We start from the raw sequence: 20,927 nt of genomic DNA on the forward strand, positions 1-20,927 counted from the left end.
ATAGGATAAACTCCCACAAGCCCTTCAGCAATCAGTGAGGGCACCGAGACCCAGAAGAGAAAAACCTTAGAATACCTAAAAAAAAAAACCCCAAAAACCTTTACAATTAAAGTGTAACTAACCCTGTCAATGGCAAAGTGTAAGAAATTCAACCATGGTTTTGTATCGGTAGATTTCACTGGTCGTCGATGTCCACACTCGTGTTCCGGTAGATGGCAGTAAATGCACTTTAAGTTGGTTTGCCAACAAAACCTTAAAGAAGAAGAAGAGACAGCGCCAAGAGGCGATAAGCAGGATTGCGATCAAAAAAGTAGATATTATAACCAGGATAAGATTTGGACATAAGGGATTAAAAAGTACTCCTAAATTAATTAATAAACATAATACAGGTTGTAATTATTGTGAACAGATAGAAACAGTACCACATATATATTTTTTAGAATTTTTAGTATGTTCATGAATAGAGGTGTTAATTAGAAATTTAAATAGGAATAAAGGTATATTAGATATAAGGGAATTGTTTCAGAAATCATTGGGGATGTAGTTTTTAACAGTATTTTTAGTTTTTTTTTTCTTTTTTTTTTTAAAGAAAAAAAAATGTTTTGGGGAGATTGTAGTAGTAAAAGCATCTCATTTATACTCCAACCTGGAAAGTGGTGGCAATGCACCTAAAAGTTGTTTGCCAACCGACTTTAAAACAGAGAAGAAGAGGAAGAATGGGTAGAATATAAAGTTATATATAAGTATGTATGCGTGTGTGTATGAGTATAGACAGGTATAAATATTTATATGTATAGGTAGGATATATTTATTTATTATTATTATTAGTAGTAGTAGTAATAGTAATAGGAGTTTATATATATATAAATAGATAGACCATTACGAACCACACTCCATACCAGTAAGTGGCGGTATACCGTCCCCCAGTAGTCGGAGCAGAGGAGTCCCATTCCACTTTATGTCCACATTACAAACGATCCACACAGTTTGCAAACTGAGCAGAGCTGTCTGGCAATGCTCGCTGCGGTCGCTGGTCCAACTGACTCGCCACCGGGCGGGGTTTTGTGTCTGAGCAAGATGGGTTTGTACACGAACCGGGATGGGAAGAAGTTGCACCAAGCTGTAGCAACCAGGAAGATTCAACTGCAACTTTCAACTGAAGGAGACAGTTTAGGTAAAGTATTGCCGAAATGAACAAATTTGCTCAAAAATGTTAAAATTCGTACAGAAACGTAAAAATTCACCCCTAAATAACCGAGACAGTTCATCAGCAAACAAGTTGATTTGGAATTTAGTTACACTTCAAAGGTTATTTATTTGTATATTGTGAGTTAAATATTGTATCATAAAGCTGTACACACAATGTATTGAAGTCTGAAATACAAATATTTTTTTCTTAACTGACTGGCTTTGTTATCATTGCCTTGAAACAACACAGAAATTAGACAGAGCAAGAAAATACATGTGAATGTTACTGAAAAGTGTATTGATTACAATGTTTCAGTTAAATAAGCAAAACAATATAGATGACACACAGACTGATGTGTTGAAGCCGGTTCCCACATCTGTGCATTACTGTTCTCTTACAGTATCAAACCTTCTTAGCAGAATAGTTTATTTCTACTTTTGACACTTTTCAATCACCTACAAAAGCAAAAAATGTGATTGATTGTTATGTACCCAAACATAGAGAAATGGAGCCAAGCAAGATGCGGATGATCAAAAACCAGAGACGTTACAGAATGGTTAATTATACAACCGCCAACTAACTGCAAGATATTACGCAGTGTCCATGGACACAGAGCAATGAAGAGTTTTCAGTGTAAAACACAAGCATTTAATAAAAATAAAGAAAATGGAAGTCTTTTAGTACCAAGGACATCAAGACAGTTGTGTAAAGGCACCGGAACAGCTTTTTTCCCACAGCTGTCACGCTTTTGAATGCCTCCTGACATAAAACATAAACTATAAGGACTGTACTCCCCTATCCTCTCATACAGCAATAACCCATGGACTATCCTCACACACACACACATCACAGACTGTTTTCTTCACACACACATACAACCTGTAAATTTTATCTGCCATTATTTATCTATAATCCATTCCCTAACATTCTTGTATATTCTGTATAATCTGTATAATCTGTGCATATACTGTAGCTCCCATATTTATATTTATACACAATATCTATATCTCTTGCTATAACCCCTTATAGTCCATACATACATAGTCTTGTAGATCTGTAAATAAATATTTATATATCGTAGAGCACTTCTGGATAGATGCAAACTACATCTCGTTGCTTGTACTTGTGACAGTGCAATGACAATAAAGTTGAATTCTAATCTATTCTATTCTATTCTAAATGGACAGAGTGCAGTGCTTTGCAAAACAGTTTTAGATGTTATTGCATAATATCAATTTTTGTTGTGTCGTTTATATATTTATTTTTGACAAACACAACATACCTCTGTTTCTTTTCTCCTCAGATAATGCACACGGTGTCATCTCCAACTCATTTAGTTAGAACCAGAATACCTCTTACCCTCACAGAATGAAGACCTTGGGCTGTTCCGAGCAGAAAGCCAAAGATTTTCTGTGCTTATGAGAAATTTAGAGGGTTTAAATTTGTGGTTGTAGCTTTCATTATTCGTAATGATTGAGTCACATATTTTAATGAACGCTGTTCTTTAATTATATGGACATGTTCATTGAATGCTTTTGAATTGCTGTTCTTGACCCTAGGTTCTTTGTACTTCTCTGGCTTTGTGTGTTCTCTTCTATTTAAAGAAAAACTGGACTGGTTGCAGTTCAGACACATTCTCTCCTACTTAACATTTCCTGCTGTTGCTGATTGGATTGGTGCTTTTTAAACCCTTTTTCTTTTCTCAGCTATTATTCTGACACTCTGTCCCGGCTAGATCCAAACACATCCATGCATCAGAGTCTATGTCAGATTGTCTTATTGTTTCTCTCTCCTTCCTCAGCGTGACCCAAGCCTAGTTCTAATGGCTCCTTCAACAGACAGAGGTAGAAAGAGTTTTATGCTGAGTTATTACTTAAAAGCGAGTAAGGAGTGAGTGACAGACGTCTCCAGTCGACCCAGGTGGCAGAAAACTCATCTCATGGGCTGCTGCGAAAGTGAACAAATTCAGTCAGTATGAAGAATGACCTGAATCCCCTTTTTCAAAGAGTTTCATTCCTCCTTTAAGATTGACAGAAATGAAATGAAAGTAACTTTCTCACAGCATGGTTTCTGAGAGCCTGTTGAGCTCCAATAAACAGAATTAAATTGTTAAATGCTTAATGTGTATTTTGGGCATTTATCCTTCGGTTCTAATCAGCAAAGGCAGTTCGTCATTTGTTTGGTGGCAGGGAGTGAGAGGTCCACTTTTTACCAAGGCAATCACCCTGTTACATGTCCTAGTCAAAGTCAAAAACCAATTCATAATCTTTGGTAAAGCTTGAAAGTTGATGTTCACCACCATTCTCAATTCAATACAAAAGACTAAGCATTTTTGGCAAAGTGAAAAAGGGCAAAAATGTTCTTTATAGATGTGAAAAACTGGAAGCAAAAGACTTGCAGTTGTGATTACACAGAGAAGTATTGCCTCTGGGAAGTTAAAAACAACCATATGCCACATATTTAGATGTATTCGTTTAAACTTTCTGAAAGTGTTTCTTCCCTTCTACTTTCCTAATGTGCATCACTGAGACTTTTCAGATACAATTCATTTTGATCAAATACAATGACGTTTGTGGTTGTAATGTGACAAAATGTGAAAAAGCACAAGAGTGAAGTGTTGCGTATTTTTTTTTCCCAGGGTATATAAGTCATATGAGGCATGCAGCCTTCATTATGTGAGCTAGATTCACTAGCTCATTTCACAAGTGAGATAGAACTCGTATTGGCCGAGTGGTGGCGCCAAAGAGCAGTAGGTCTGTAACTGTCAGACATGGTGTTCAGAAGTAAGATAAAGTCAGTGGATGGGAAAACTGCAAGAGTTTAGAGTAGATTCTAATTTGATCACTGTTATGATAATAATTAGCATTGTGCATATAGCAGATGTGGGTAATGTGTTAATTTATTTGTGGACTATAAGATGATGAAGTCTTGAAACTTTAATTTAATCCCAATTTACAAAATCAGTAGATAAACGAAACAAAAACCAGACACATAGTGCAGTTAATTTACAGTTTTCTGTGTTAAATCAAAACAGTTCTTTTTATACCATAGTTTCCATCCCATCTAATCCCCCCTAAATATGTCATTTGATATTATTTTGCGCTTTTACGCAAAGATACTGCAGCTTCCATTTTTCTCTCTCAAAACAAGTAGTTATTTTTAGAGTCCTTATTGTGAATCATATTTTGCAGGAAGCAGCTTTTTAATCCCTTAAAAGCATTCTTACGCAGCGCTCTAAACCGCTCCACAAGTGGTGGATCTGACAGGGAAAACAAGCAGCATAACTGCGCTTCCCATCAAGTAATGGCAACTGTGACCGCCCCATCCCAGATTGGAGCACCCAAAAAAAAGGGGGTTGGGGGGATTCAATAAATTATGCTAATCAGTCATGGCAGATTGGAGGCGGGTTATTGCCTTAATGAGAGTGGGAGCTGTCGCCACAACATGCGCACTGCCTCCCATTACCCTCTTCCCCCCCCTCAGCTCGTGTCTCCTTCTACGTTTCCGTGCGTAACAGCAGCTTCCTTCTGCAGCAGGCTACTGTGCAACAAGTTTGCAGGAGCACTACTCATCTATCCGTGACTGTCACCATAAAGTACGCGAACGCATCGTTGCAGTCTCTCTCTCTCAGACGCGCGCGCGCACACACACACACACACACACACCACCACACACACACACCCACACTCGGAGCAGCAGGAGCAGCAGCAGCGTGCCATCCCTTTCGTGACTCCGCACCAGATGCGGTTTACTCCCGGCGGCGCGCAGTTGAATGCGGGGGATCGAGAAAACAAGAGGAGCGTTTAGTGTGTGGAAAGACATTTAAAGAGAGTGGCGAAATGGAGAAAGAAGTGAAGCGACACTATCGCACGGCAGCGCTGAACATCATCTCGTCTTTATGTTCAGTGGCGTCCATCGCGTTCTGCGTCCATCTGAGCATCAGCGCGGCAGACATCAGGAGCCGAGTTGTGGGTTTGGAGAGCGGGACGTCGGAGCGCACCTTCATCCAGGTCCGCGGATACTCCATGGAGGATTTCAATTCTCTGGTGCAGCAGAGAGTGGACGAGTTGCTTTCCCAGGTAAACCATGACTTCCACTTTTTGTTTTTTTTTAGCTGCCTTCTTATGATCCAGTCTCACTTTTCCGTGCAGATGAATTAAAGTGACGTTAATTTGCAATTTTCAGCGCTCTTATGAGAATTTCGCCAAGATCAGGACGGCAAGACAAGCCTCAGCTGACTGTAACTGCCCCCCAGGTAAGGGCAAATGCACTTTTACTAGTCCTAGATACACACTAACTTTATGGCTGATTAGGGCCCCAAGAGAACTTGGTTGCGCACATACAGGTGCAACTTAATAGATTGTTGAAAAGTTCACTCCGCTTCCTCAGTTTCAATAGTGATACTTCACAGACTAATCTCTTCCATGTGTTTATTTCTGTTCATTTTGATAATTATGACTTACAGCTAATGAAAACCCTTTCTTCAGTTTCTCAATTAAAAATCGATTCTATATACAGAAATGTTATAGCCAACACAATCATGAAGAAGACCGACTTGACAGTTGTCTAGCAGACAGTGACACCTTACCTGACACACCTGGCTGTTGAGATTGCATAATCTTATATGAAAGTAGAGTGGAAGGAAAATGTTTGGCAGAAGAAATAAATCCACAAGCAACAGCCATAAAATAATTAATAAGCAAAGCCCATTCGAGAGTTTAAAACACAGGACATGGACTGCAGCTGGAGCCAGGGCTCCAAGAGAAACCACACAGACTTATCCGCTGCTGCCTCATTCTGAGTGTTAAGCCTCTCTTCAACCAGAGACATGAATGCCTCTTATCTGTTCTTGAGAATAATGGAATGGACTGTGTCTCGGTGGTACAAAGTGTTCTGTACAGGAGAAAGTACATTTTGAACTTCATTTGGAAATGAAGTTTCCAAATGAAGATTTTTGGACTGACCAGCAAACACACCTGACCTCAACCTCACAGAGGATATACGGCAGGAGTGCTCAAGTCCAGCAGTGGAGAGCTACTAGTCTGCAGCTTTTGTTATGCAACTCTATCTTCTCCAACACACTTGAATCAAATGCCTGACTTACCTCATCAACAACCCATCCGTCTGAATCGGGTGCGCCTCCTTGTCATGCTGCATTGATGCAGTGATTTACGCAGGAATCCTGACCAAGTATTGCGTGCATTAGAGTTGGGCAATATAATTTTAAAATATTATAATTTTATCACAATATTCTGTGGTGCTTTTGTGATAACAGTGATGATAAGAACCATTTGTTAGATGTTTTTAGTTAACTGTATGACTGTGACTGGGTGTCACAGCAATTATAGCCACGCAAAAACAAATAATGCTTTTGAAAAACATTCCCATTTGTAATGTGTTTCTTTAGGAAAGAAGTGTGATTTGTATCACTAAATTGCACACGGTAACTTTATTTTAAAAATAAAAGATAGTACAACTAACAATACCAACAGTAAGAAAATTTTTTTTTAACTTTAAATGGAATTTATTGCGATAACAACAAATCAACATTCTTAAGTGCCCACCTCTGGGGGCACTCATCGTCTCAGCAAGCTTATTTTCCTGTAATAAAAACGTAAAAATTTATCTGTCTTAAATATTCCCTGAGAAACATAATTTTGGGTTTTCATTGTAGCTGTAAGCAATAACAGTCACAATCAGAAAAGAAACTTTGAGTGTAAAATTGCTACACTCTGTGTGTAAGTAAGCTATACGAGTTTAATTTTTTAAAATTAAATGGTAAAATGAAGTTTTTAATTATGTTTTCTTTTATTGAGATTCAACTTTAAAACTATGAAACTTGCGTAGTTTTAAAGCTATATTAAGAGTCATACCTTGAAGATAATTAACTGAGAACTGTACATTGACTGTTGTTCCTTTAGTAATAAATGTGAAGTGACTGCTGTAATGGTCAAACATACTGCATCATGTCGTCATGTTGACTCACTTGTGTTACTGCAAATACCAAAACTGACCCAGCTTTGAAAGCACCAAAAGGAAAAGTCAGGGGTGTTGTAGTGGCTGGTGGGCCAATTTGATGGCGGGCCCCTCAAATGCCAGCCGTGGGCCCCATGCAGGCTTGGGCCGGCCCTGTTTATCTAAGGGAGGGTGGAGCAGTTAAACGTGGAGGAATGAGTAGGAATCTGTCAACACAGGACGGTTTGGGGGGTCTGATTGTGTAACAGCTGAGCGGAAAAGCCCAAAGGCGAAGCGCTCGGTGCTGAGCTGTGGCTCTGAGTGACTGTTTGACTTATGATGCTGCATGCTTTTGTCCATTTGACACAATAGGCAACAAACACAACTTGAAATTCACATTATCCACCAGTAGATGGAAACATTTATTCCTGCAGTGCTGGCCAGGTTTCTAGCAATTTTAGGAGGATGCAGTGAAGGTCTTGTGAGGGTTTAGCAGTGCTCCTCACTTTGTAGTTGTTGCATGTTTGTGCAACCACCCAGAGAAAATGGCTCCTTCTTTTAATGAAGTTAAATATCTAACAGCGCTAAATGTAGTCTTAAATAATGTGGCATTTCAGCTAAATTAAATTGCTGTAGTTCTTCCTTTGATAGCTAAAGCGTTTAGCACTTCAATAAGATGATTTTGAGGACTTTTGAGGACTATTTTCATGACCGATCAGCCCAGAAACAACGCTTTGCTAATCGCTGTAATTTCAGTAATGAACCAGAGAATTATATGTGATGTGAAAGCAATTAAATTCACCTTGTTTGAACCCAACTAATGGTATAAAAAAGTGGAAAGCACTGCTGCATGCAGCCAGCATTTTGAATGTCTTTGGCGCTTACATGGGAGCAAAACAGAATAGAAATAGCCTTTATGGTCCCGCAGAGGGGATATTAAGCATGTTACTTCTGAAGAAAAAGCATAGACTTGCACAGTTTTTGCAGGCACAATAAAACATTTGTCTTTAAAAGATACTTTGTTTCATTAGATTCGAATGAAAAAGGTCGAGGTGGTCAGAAAAAAAGTGTCCACCAAGCCTTTGTAAAGCTGTGTCCACTCCACAGAGCTGTGCTGATGTGCTTTCCAGGAACTTTATGCTCTTTCCTGGCAGTCTGCTGAACTACTTAGTGGCTGTTTACTAGACTTGATGCCTCAGGTAGTTTTCAAAGTTTCACAACTTTTTAAAATTTTGATCATGGGCCATCAGTCTCTGCGTCATAAACTCAGGGGGTGTTACCCTGAAAGCATTCACACCCCTAGATCTCTTTGACATTTTGTCAGAGTGCAAAACTAAACGGCCCAACACAAAGCAGTGGATAAATCTAAAATCGATAAAAAGGAGGAGATGGCTCCCCTCTCTTTTTTTTTCTACAAATACAAATCTGAAAAATAGTGTGTTATGCCTTTCTAGTCAGTCCCTTTTACTCTGAAAATACTCCATCTCAACAAACACATTGTGGAATTTGTATAATTTAATCTTAGTACATACTTTGAAGATCTTAAAGGCTTGTTAGGTAAACAAAGGACATCGTGAAAACTTTGGAGGAGCTGCAGAGCTCCACAACCCAGGTGGGAAAATCTGTTGACAGTTCAACTGTTAACCATGCACTCTATAAATCTGGCTATTATGGAAAAGTTTTAGGAAGAAAGCCAAACAAAAGTGTGGATAAAAGTCACTGTGGTCAGATGAGATCAAAATGTAACTTTTTGACACACTTAAACATTCAGAGCTATGATAGAAGGGTTTATGTCAACACACACATGTTACCGTGGCTCAGTCCCAAACCAAAATCATACCAGACTTAACATCGAAAGGTTTTAAAACTTTTTCTAAGAACAATACTTATGGGTTGGTAATGAGATACAGAGTTGATTGGATTTTGTTCCTATAGCTCAGCAGCTGCCATCAGTGCTACAAGACTTTGTCCTCCAATTAGAAGTTGGACTCACACACAGTCTGTCCTCTATTTTTGGAATAAGCTCAAACATTCATCCTATCAGACATATTTGTTGTATTCAGTCTTGGCTAAGTTAAAAAAACATAACTCGACAAGGCGATAATCCTGAATGAATGCGTTCCCCTTCTTCACCCCGTGTTTTTATCGACTGCGAATGAGTCATCTGCTGAGTGGGCATGCCTGAATTAACGAACCAAAATTACTGTAAGGATTAACATTAATGAGACCCATCACAGTCACGCAACTCTCTGCACTTCATCATACATCTGGTCTTTATTTTCCTCCACTCACATCTCTGCATAGGGCAGAAATTAAACCATGAAAGCCAATCAGATTCAAATGAAGTGTGACAGGGATAAACCAGGGGCAGTCAACAGCTGATGACATGCCACGCATCATTCTGCAACCTCTACCAGGTAGTTTCCTGGAGCTATCATACAGAAATTTATAGTGGGAAACAGCCCTGGTAGGCATCTATTACACAAGTTTGTCTAAATCTTCCGGATGGAAATTTGTAAAAGCTGACTGAATAACCAGTTTTAAACTCCTTTATGGTCTTTACTTTGAATTCATTTGAACTGTACTAGGTTTAAGATATGATCAGAAGTTATAGCTTTTGATCCCAGTCAGAGATCCTATCCATCTCTCCTTTGCCAAAAATGTGACTGAATGCAGATGTGTGGAATCTGGGGTGACTTTACATAAGCTATGCAAGATAATCACTGTGATGGAATCATCAGTCATAGTTTTAGTCCTGAAAATCACATTTTTTAACCTTTGCAGGGGGATCATTTTCTTTTCTCTTCAAACTTTGCCTAATATCTATCACAGAGACAGCTTTTCATTAAGTTTAGGCCATTTTTAATAATGTCAAAGAATGCAACTGTTACATAAGAGTTAATGGGAGATTAAAGGTTCAGGGTAACATTTTGGAAACATACCTTTATTCAAGTTTTTGTTTATGCATATTTTTTGGTTAGCTTTTAGACTCTCCTGCTGTGATTGTTTTGTACCTTGAAACATACTCTTTGCAAGCTGAGAGCTTTATATATATATATATATATATATATATATATATATATATATATATATATATATATATATATATATATATATATATATATATATATATACCTGTATATATATATATATGGTTTTTTTTTGTGTTTTTTTTCAAGCAAATAACTTTACACTCTATGACTTCTGAATAGGTTCACTCAGTATCCATCTTCTCCCCTGTCTAAGAGACAGCCTATGGCTCAGATGTGGCTCTTTTTCTCAGTTTGAGGACAATAATGTGCTTTTCACAGTCCTCACTTTATTACTGTCATTGAAGATGGAGTGCTTGTATAGGCAGTGCAATGGGCCATAGCTTGGGGGTATTTTGTGCTTCTGAATAAGAGGAAATTTCAATAGTTTTTTTTTTTCTCAGAAAATCAGTCTTGAACTTTAGCTCATTTTCCTACACGTTGACATGATTCTATGTAAAAATCTAAAAAGTAGCTTTTATCTTGCTGTCATTTCATCTGTAGCAGTGACAAGCACTGTTTAGTTTTCAGCTTCAAAGTGACTAAAAGCATTTTTGCATTTCAGTTTGCAGATGCGAATGCTGCGTGCTGTTCTCATCCTGAGTGCTTTTACCTCTACCTGCACAGCCTATTACACTTTTTTGGGTCCGGCCTTTCTTTCATGTTTTATAGCTACATGGAAAATTACAGCTCCCAAATGCAGCACAAAGGGGAATTATTTTCATCCTAAGCGAATACTGCTCATGAGGTCTTACTTAAAGTCAAGTCTACATCAAATCTACATCAATTCCCACCTAGTGATGGTTTTAAGGTCAAATAAATTAAATAATTAACATGTCTTTTTGGCAAACTGGATTATTGTACAGCCCCCCAACCTTTCAAATTGGTTTAATGTTAGAAAATGTTAACAGATGGATTAATTTGACTAATATCTAGCTTTTAGAGAAATTTTGAGGGTCTTGCTTTTGAAACATGTACAGACCAATAATTTTCTTTCTTTGATTTAAATTACAGAGAATTTGTTGAAAAGAAGACACTGCCTTATGTCTAAACAACTTATAGTCAATGTTGGAAAGTGAAAGTTGAAACATGTCAACATAAATACCTCTATCATGTGTAAACCTGTTTAGCTCCCTGCCTGTGGTGGCGCTGCACCAAGAACCAATGGAGAAAATGACACAATAACCTCAGAGGAAGACATGGGCTCGACTTCCTTCTTCACAAAATGTAAACAAATACAGGGTGGCATTAGATTTAACATTTGTAGGATTTTTCTTAAGAGATCACAAGCCATTTCTCCTGCTAGCATAAGACAGATTGGTTTTGGGTGTATTTACTCAAAATGAAACCCTGGTAGTTTGGGTTGATCAAATGGGCTCACCAAATCTAACTCAGTTGAAATAATGTTTCTTTTTTAATATAAACAACATGTAGAAAATAATGTTTCCTTTCAAGTAAGTTTTTACATTTCAGTACTTTCTTTGCCTTTTTTAAACACCCCAATGATACTGAAAATAGTTTTCTTTGACTCTTCCCTCAGTAATAACTTCCATACCAATGAGCATTGTTCTTATAGAAACCTAACAGTGCTAAGGTATGGTGCATTCACTGACTAGAATAATATTGGATTTTTATGATGTAAGACTTTGTGGCGTATCTAAAAACTTTTCAGACCTGAAAAATAAACAATGCCTGCCACAACCTTTGCCACTGCTGTGAAATTGTGTGGAAAAACTTTGAAATAAGTAATTATGGAAACTTGCTGACCTCAGCAATGCCGATTTGTACTGCAGTTCTCAAATGGTGCGAATTGTTTATGAATTTCTTGTCGCGGTCCTCAGTCGGTGTGGTGGTCATTGTCCTGCCTACATATCATAGTACTGGTTGTGATAAACTAGGCAGGACAGTTCCATGTTTGAATAATTGCTCTAGTAACTTTTTAAACTTTTCGGATGGAAATATGCTACTGCAATAAAAAAACCTAATTTATTTTAGGGCTTTTTTACATAATTGTGGAAGATGGTATGGTTTTAAAAGTATTTCTTGGCATTAGCAGGCTGTTTGCTTTTTCATATTTTATTTACGCTGTCCTTTTTCCTGGCTCTGCTTTCAGTGCAGAACTTGATGTTTAATGGGACCATCATAAAATGTGGAGTCAGCAAATGTAGGTCCTTATATGCTTAAATCTCAACCCCCTTCTCAGGCACCAACCTTTCCCTCCAATCTCCCTTGAAGCATTTGTAGAAGTTAACGCTTCAAAGGTCTTGGCAGCTAAACATCGGTCAAAATCCTCTTGAGAATACTGCAACGTACAGCTTGCAGTTTGCAGGAATTTGTTTTTTCCTTACTACACACACAGAAAACTGGCTGTCAAGTGCAACAGACGGGGGCAGCGAGGGCTTAGATCAGCTGGATGTTGTGACCTCATCGTACAAAATATAATTGTAAGCAGACGCAGCAGCGTTTAGGGTAGCTTGTCAACTCTAAACCAAATTTGACATCCAAAAGTAAAGCTGCACACACAAATGCACGCGCTGGGATCACAGGCCTTTAGGGTGAAGAACTTTTTTTTTAAGCTTCTTGTAGACAAACCTGTTTACAGTTCTCCTTTCCACTACACAAAACAATGTAGTCCACGTGGGGTTATACAGTTACAGTTCAGCAAAGCCACCTCTGATATCTTCACCTTAGTAACCTGTAATTAATCACTGACAGCTTCTGAATTAAGCCCTCTGTGCGGTTTGGAGCCAGGAGGTGCGCTAATAGTTGTGTAATTACCAAGTGCTAGGTAAAGCAGAGCAGACTTCCAGGTAGCTGCCGAGGCCAGCTGCTTCTGGTTAGGTGAGTCAGGTTTGGCTCTCTTTGTTACTAACTGAGGCCGGAGATGATGGCAAAGGAGCGTGGGAGGCTTCACCTGCGTCCAGCGCTGAAGAGCCAATTATGAGTGTGTTGCTTCCTGCTCAAAAGCTTCTAACTTTAGCTACTTACAAACCTGGAGCTAATTGCACTTCACATTTACAGTCTAGCAAGGGTTCTCCTACTATTCAACCACAACCTTAAGTGTGTTTTATTAAAAGGCTTTTATGTGATAAGCCAACATGGCGTTGAAGAAAATCCCAGTGAAATAGCTTGTGGCTCCAACATGGCAGAATGTGGAGAAATTTAAAGTGAATAGTTTTGCGAATCTTTATAGAAAAACTTGTTGCAATGAGCTCAGATTTGACATCAGTCTAAAGAAAGGAGAATAAATGTTACATTTGCCCTGACTTCAAGGCTGATTATTAGGAGAAGAATGTTGCATAAAGCACAGATGGCCTCTTTCTACTCTTGACAGCTGTTTTTATGAGGTATGGCAAAGAACGCCAGCTGACAAAAGATGGAAATGAGCTTAAAGCCGGGCAGAGTGGCACACTTTTCCCTTTTTTACTCAACGTTAACCTGAGGGCGGCATGTTGAATGGAGAGCAGATTACATGATTTTATATGACGGAGGTCAGCACAGCTCTTTGCTGCAGATTTCAGCACCGCAGGCTTTGAGGACGAGGGCCAAAAACAGAATGGAGGAGAGTCAGAACGCCCCAGCTCTAATGGTTGTCTCGTGTGTCCTTGAACATTTCCTGGCGGTGATTCGCAGTCGTCATTTTTACTCCTTTTTTTTTTTTGTGCGGAATAAAGCAGGAAGCTCAGAGATCCTGTCTTGGCTTCTCACAAGCTTACTTCTTGGAGGTAAATGAAAAGGTTTCCATCATTGCGACTTAGCGACACACCCAAAATATGGGTAAAACATATTTATTTTTTGTATTATTCCTTTTAAAGCTGTGCTTCTGCTACATCTGAACTTGATATTGCCATATTTCAACAGTCATCATGTCTGTACCTTTCTTTACCTTTTGACCTCTAGTGTAAAATCACCGCTGTAGGTCCACTACATCCAGCAGAAAGCCTTCAGAGAACAGTGACTCATTGCAGTAAAAGATGACTTACAAACGTGCTCATAACGCCGGGTGCAAAGTTTCAGTCACAGGAGTCTCCTTTGTGATTGCTTAGTTTCCCTTCCCATTTACTCATCCCTGCACCACAACTTTCCAATTAATTTAAATTAACTTCTTATGTGTGACACCCTCCCTGAACAGCATGTCTTCTGTTTAAGGAATTGTTCATTCTGTGTGACAACGCAGTACTTTTGACGTTGCTTTACCCTCTTAGAGAAACTTACAACATACCCCAGGATACATAGAAAACTTTTATTTACAGTGAAAATGACTTTTCAGAATTATCATAGTCATAGTCTATGATAATAGTCCTCAATCCCTTTACAGCTGAACAGAGTAATTTGTGAAGAAGCAGTTGTACTTTGGTCCTTTCGTACACAATGAAGTCGTCTTGCCAACCTTGCATCAATTTGTGGCCACCAGAAGCTGGCGGCTTCATCTCTCTACAAGAGGGATGACCATCACGCTGCTAGTATTTAAACACATAATGTCACCTTATACCATATTGCATGCCGATATGGGAGTTTTACTGACCTTGTTAAACTCCTCGAATAGTGTTTCTATTCACTAGACTTATCTGCAGCCGTTCGCTTTTTTCTTTTTTCTGCCTTGTAAGCCGACACTTTTGCCTTTTAGACTACAGAGAATCACAATAGCTCTTTTGCAGATTTTGGGTTTGGACACATTGATCACAATTAAAATGGTGGTTTTACAAGCAGCTGTAAAAATGTCTGTTGAAAACAGAAAACCTCTGGCTATTTGCGACGCAATCCTGCTCAAACAATCGTAGGCCTAGTGTGTGGCAAGTTTTCTGTATCTTATAACCTTCACTCACTGTTTTGACTAAAAAAAAAGGACTGCTCAACTTGTCATGTCATCACTTGTGGTCTCTGGAGGCTGTTGTATTTGTATCACCTCTTTTGAGTTTGAATTGGTTAAATCCCCATCGCTCAATCACGTGTGCACCACATTAAATTGAACTGCTTGTTCTGGGTGCTTATTGTTGCCTGGGAGTGTAGTTTCAGAACATAGCATATTAGTCCTAAAATGTCCAAACATTTAGGAGAAGTAAAAAAAAAAATCACCTAGAGAAACAGCTGAGTAGAATGGGAATTTAATTGTTTAAGTTGAAACCAAGACAAGTTGGTGTTCACCCAATGTAGCACTGGCAGTAATCCTTTTGAGAACCATTTATTTACAATTGATGCAAACATTTATGAGAGCTTTTCAAGTTTTGAACCAACTCGGCAGAGCAAAAACAAGCAGCTTGTCCTCAGGCCATTGGAAGACAGCAGGGATTCAAACTGTTTTTCACAGTGGAAAAAGTGATGGAGAAAAGCAGGATTTGCCCAGCAGCTTGCCAGATGATGTATGCTCCCAGAGTCCCTGAGGGCGCCACCAAGAGTTTAAACTCAAAAGAAAGTCATACTGTCCAAACGGAGCTCCTATTGGTGTTCGGTGTCCAGTGGACCGTGAACTGGATGTCCAGGGTGTTTGTCAATGAAAGGAACTCTGCTTGAGATCTTGTTGGCATGTTCGCCGCCCCCCTCCTCACCGCCGCTCACCGGGGGAGAACTTGCACTTTGCCAGGCGGCTCTTCCCTCTCAAAGCTTTGCTAAATGTGACATGAAATGTGATTCCGGCTGTGGATCCAAAAGGGCAATAAACACACAGTGCAAATATTTGAACCCATGTGCACCAGCTAACATAGTGATGCACACCTGTGGACTAAGTTGGATGCATGGATATACATGTATAGACCGCAGTACCACAAAAGCATGCAGCAGTTTGAGTTGCCCTTCAATGAAGAGCAACAAGGTTTTCAAGTCATTGCGGCTTGTTAATTTAATTTTCCGAATTGGGACAGGCAGAAGGAAAGACATAGTTTGAAGGAATTTGTTCCTTCTTCTCTTAATCTGTGATGTTGAGATGTGTTGCTTCAGTATTTACTGATGCTTTTTGATTTGCATGCAATCAATTTGAAATGTGCAAAAGTTTCTTCAAACACTCCAGTGCCTTGAATGACAACTTGGCAAATCTAAAATACATGGAAAAGCTCATTAAGCGTCGTCAGTGAAAATGAATTTATATTGAGCAAGAGGGTTTGGTCACAGCTCAGTAAGCTTTGCTTTCACAGACTCTTCTTGTAGATGGTGTCAGCTCTTTGAGATGCAGCTCAAGGAAAGCTCAAGGAAAATCAGAAAAACGAGATACGCTTCAGTCAGAGTTAAAAACTATTCATTTGTGTTAACATAAAAAAATTGCACAAGAATCATAGGAAGCAGTGCCGGACACAGTGGTTGACTTCATATCACAACCTGCTACAATTATAAATGAAATCATTTAAACCTGTGTTTGAGAATGAGGTGAACTGAAAATCTTAATCATTCAGTTTCTTTGTTTTTTACTTTTACGCTTTGTAGATTTCTAATGCCTCAACCCCACTGGGTTGAAATGTTATTTTCCTTGTGAATTAGAGGATCTTATGGAGAGCTTATGCAGCTGATATGTAGACATTAAAACACTATTTCAGAGCCAGTGGATATTCCACACACAAAAATATTAATTTATCAGCCTTTTATGTCCTTTTCAAAATATAAAATACAAATAATTTATGGATTTAGAGCAGATATTTATTTCCGTTGAGTATTATGGAAAACTTGCCTACATTTTGGACTGATTTCGGCCGAGAAACAATGTGTGGTTAAGCTGCCGTCTCTCTCTGGTGCTCAAATGTCCCGCAGGAGCAAATGCACCACCATGGAAAGGTGCATGCGGCCTTGATTACGCTGATTAGTTTCACCTGTCGGTGTGGTGTAAAACAAGGACAGAAAATTGAGAAAACCACAGAAAGGATACACAGCTGTGAGTTTTTGCAAGAAAACATCTCGCAGCCAGGAAAAAAAAAAAAGCAACTTTAAACAAAACTGGGCTGAAAACCTTTCACTGGGCCGTCTGCCCAGTAAGGGACTGGATGGAGCTGGTCGGGCCACCAGATGAGAAGCTGCTTTCGGAGGGCTTAGTAAAATGGAGGTCCAGGTGAGCAAACCATTCCATTGTTCTCTCATGCCTGTCACTTCCAGGCATTTTCCCACACAGAACTTAATTGTATTGTTCAAGTTTTTTGGCATCACTCTGCTTTCCAGTAGTCCATAACAATGCTTCCACTGTGGAAATGAGAAAACCCTACAGACAGATGGAAAGAAAGCATTATTGCTTCAGATTAAAGGCTGATGGAAAAAGACAAACAAGGAAGGACACACGAAAGAAGACAGGATGCAAGGAGACAAAAGCAGAGGAACACAAGTAATAAGTTAATTAAGGAAGGAAGGACACTGGAAAAGGAGGATTGGAAGAAAGACGAGAAGGAACAAAGAGAGTAAAGAAAGTTAAAGAAGAGGGACATATGGAATTGCGACAAGTCAATTGTAACCAGTGCACAGGAAATAAAAGAACAAGAGATGGAAATAAAGGACGCAGTCTTAACTTTTCAGAGTTTTAAAATAAAACAAACTTAAGTTTATGAATGAAGGATGGAAAGATGTTGAGGAAGAAGGTCAGAAAAGTGTAGTCGAATTGGAAGTAGGTGAAAAAGAGAAACGAGAACAAGGATGAAGGTCAGAAAGGAGAAAAAAAGACCAGAAAGAAGGAAGCAGGTAAGGATGCAAAAAAGGAAGGAAACAAGCATAGAAGGCTGGAAGGATGGACCTTTAGACACATTTGTCCTCACTTTCTTTCTCATACTTTTCTAGAGATGTAAAAATGCAAATATATAATTCACATGTGTCTAGACTGCATAAAAACGCCTCGCTATAGATTTTAACGAGACACAACCACTTCTAAAAATAACATCGGGTTAGACATTATATTCCTTTATGTCGACCCCTCTTTCTTTTACCAATCAACATGGCGCCCTGCGTAGCTTTGTTGGAATCCAGGTTAATGAGCCACTTCCCCCGAGTCCTGCTGCTATCTCAAGCAGCTTCCTGTCTCATGAGGTCCTGGTTCTGCAATCCAAACTCGACTCCTCAGTCGGAGTCCTGATATGCATGTTGGCTAGAACTGAAGTGCCATTTGAAACACATTTACCTCCTGCTGTTGCATATGCAGGGTGACTCAGGTAAAACATTCAAAAGAGAAGGAAATTCTGAGCATATATGCTATAAATAGAGCTGAAGTGTTCAATGTTGTATTTAAAAACATGCTGCCTGCTAAGGAGGGACATCTTGTGACTTGCCTAATTGGTACCATTTCTGCTCACTAATTTTAATAGCATGCTTTCAATCTTTATTGTCTTGCAAGTACACCCATGTGTTTGCAATGTTTTCTCAAACTTTAGTTTTATGACTTAAAATGCTTATTATAATTTAACGGCAGAGCAGCACAAGACGGTCAAATCAAGCATAATTAATAGACGAGCTCAAATCAAATCCCAACAGGGTTATAACTCAGCTAAGCAAAGTGTGTGGTCAAGGTTACAGCAACAATACAAGCATCTTTTTTTCCTTCAACAATATACTGGGTGTCAGGCTGACTGATTTGATGTGCTTACAATCTTTCTCAGTGCAGAAAGACTTGAGAAATTACCTTCCTCTTGCTGTCCTTCTCTACTTGGGCTGCCGCAGTTGAGCATTAATGGTCTGATAGCCAGTTGACAGATTAGAGAGGAGGAACTGGACCTGGCGCTCCCGAATGAAAGCGACATGGCTTCCCAGTAAGTTTTGGCGTATTTGTTACCCAGAATGCGAAGGTAACCAGATTAGTTTATCCTTTCCGTCTGGTGCAAAATGCATGTGTAAAATCAATTTCAAGAAACGGAGAGCGTTTCATAAACGTGCTGACGCCCAAATTGACTATTGTATTTCATTTTCAGCATGCGTTTGCTGTCAGCTGCAGCAGACCCCCTCTTTCACTTTCATGTAACATAATAAACGATGGGGAAAGTCTTACACATGTGTGGCTTCCAAGTCAGAAACCCCTGAGTAACACGACTAGATTATGAACTTGTAGTTCTGAAAAGCGGTTATTCATTACGATTCATTACCGTTGGCTTTCCCTCCTCGGAGCTGGTAGTTACTTTTTTTTTTTTTTTTTTTTTTTTTAAAGATGGAGGTCAGTTGCAGGAGCAGACAAAGTATCTGCGTTTCTGCAAATGTCATGGCCCAATAACATGAGAGTGTAAGTTTCGTCTGAGACATGGGTGGGGGGGTAGCACAACATAACAGAGTGGAATTCAGGATTTAAACCAAAGAAACATTGAGTCTCGAAGGAGTTCAGGCACGCTTGCCTGTGAATGTCATAGCCATAAATCTACATTTTGCCAGGCCCAGATTCAGTTGCAGTTTGAGAAAACGTTGCTGAGTTGAAAGACGTTGGTCAGAGTTTAAGCTACCCTCTGGTGATGTGTGTAATTACAATTACTCTTCGGCTGCATCTTCTTAGCTTTTTCGGTTTTTATTAGAGAGAACTTACAAAAGGATGAGCATGAACTGATCTAAAGCCTGGAGGTTCTGCAGTGCCTTGCAAAAGTATTTATACCCTTTGAACTTTTGAACCTCTTCACGTATTGCAAATTGCAACTCCAAACTTCTATTTATTTTGGGAGGATTTTATGTGATATGTAACGAGAAAGGTACGAACTAGAATTTTTTTTGTTACAAATGAAATCTCAAAGTGTTGCATGGATTTTTATGAAGTTTCCTTTTTCTTATACCCCCAACATAAAATACAGTGTTTGCCTTGGAAAGGCACCTAACCAGTACAGTCCACCTGCGTGTAACTTAATCTGCCCTATAAATGTCGTTGTCATGACTAACCTGACCAGTAGTTAGAGTCCACATATAAATGTCGTTGTCCAGTGAAGGTATCCGAGGTTTGTTAAAGAACATTAGTGAATAAACAGCATCACGAACATTTGGAAACACAGTAGACGGGTAAGTGAGAGACTTGTGGAAACCTTTCATGTGTAGTTGCGTTCCTGTTGAAGGTTTTTGACTGTGTGGCATCGGCCATTTTCTATGGCATAATATGTTGGAGCAGCAGCTTATCAACAGCTGAGAGGAAGTGGTTAGATAAACTAATCAGGAAGTGTGTGCTAGTATGCCCCCTGAACTCAGTGTGGGTGGTGGGAGACAGAAGAACTCTGGCTAAAATAACAACACTGTTGGAAAATGTCTTTTACCCCAAGGAGCAATCTGTTGCTGAACAGGAGAGCTTCTTGGGGGGGACAGACTACTGCATCTTTGGTGCTCAAAGCAGCGTTATTGTAGTTCCTTCCTTCCTTCCTTCCTTCCTTCCACCAGCTACTCTGTAACCATTAATGCTCTCAACAAACTCAATAAGCGTTTACATTCCTGCTGTTTTTTGTAGTTTTTCTCACTACTTGTAAATAATCAGTTGTTTTAACCCTATATAGATGTGCATTTTCTACATTTTTAAATTATCCTACTCTGCACATTTGTTTCAGTCATATGCTATTTTAATATGTGCACAGTGTTTTGTAAATAAACTGTACAGTAGGTTATACTTATTTTTTTTTTTAAAACATAGTTTTGCCTTTTGTAAATCTACTTGCTTGTCACTTTGCTTCTGGCACACCTGAATTGTACCACTGAGACATTAAAAGGTATTTATATTCTAGGTAATAAAACATTTGCACTATTTGATCAGTCATCAAAAACAGCAAAGACTATGACATCTAAAAACATTGCTATCCACCTAAAGTGGGAGCATTGATCAGAAAGATAGCCAAGATGCTCCATAA

At 39.1% G+C, this 20,927-nt stretch overlaps 1 protein-coding gene across 14 annotated transcripts in view; it reads left to right on the forward strand.

Annotated features, from left to right (window-relative positions):
* Nucleotides 1-4,649: 4,649 nt before the first annotated feature.
* Nucleotides 4,650-20,927, forward strand: part of col25a1 (collagen type XXV alpha 1 chain) — a 204,901-nt gene continuing 188,623 nt past the window's right edge. For 4 of the 14 annotated variants that reach the window (XM_032583099.1, XM_032583101.1, XM_032583104.1 and 1 more), the window contains exons 1-2: nucleotides 4,650-5,268; nucleotides 5,375-5,444. In XM_032583099.1, coding sequence (XP_032438990.1) covers nucleotides 5,029-5,268; nucleotides 5,375-5,444 — 310 coding nt within the window. In that variant the 5' untranslated portion in view covers nucleotides 4,650-5,028. The remainder of the gene's footprint in view (nucleotides 5,269-5,374; nucleotides 5,445-20,927) is intronic. The other 10 variants (XM_032583097.1, XM_032583098.1, XM_032583107.1 and 7 more) reach the window with 3 other exon arrangements.

The sequence above is a fragment of the Xiphophorus hellerii genome, chromosome 14, assembly GCF_003331165.1.
Source record: "Xiphophorus hellerii strain 12219 chromosome 14, Xiphophorus_hellerii-4.1, whole genome shotgun sequence".
NCBI lineage: Eukaryota > Metazoa > Chordata > Actinopteri > Cyprinodontiformes > Poeciliidae > Xiphophorus > Xiphophorus hellerii.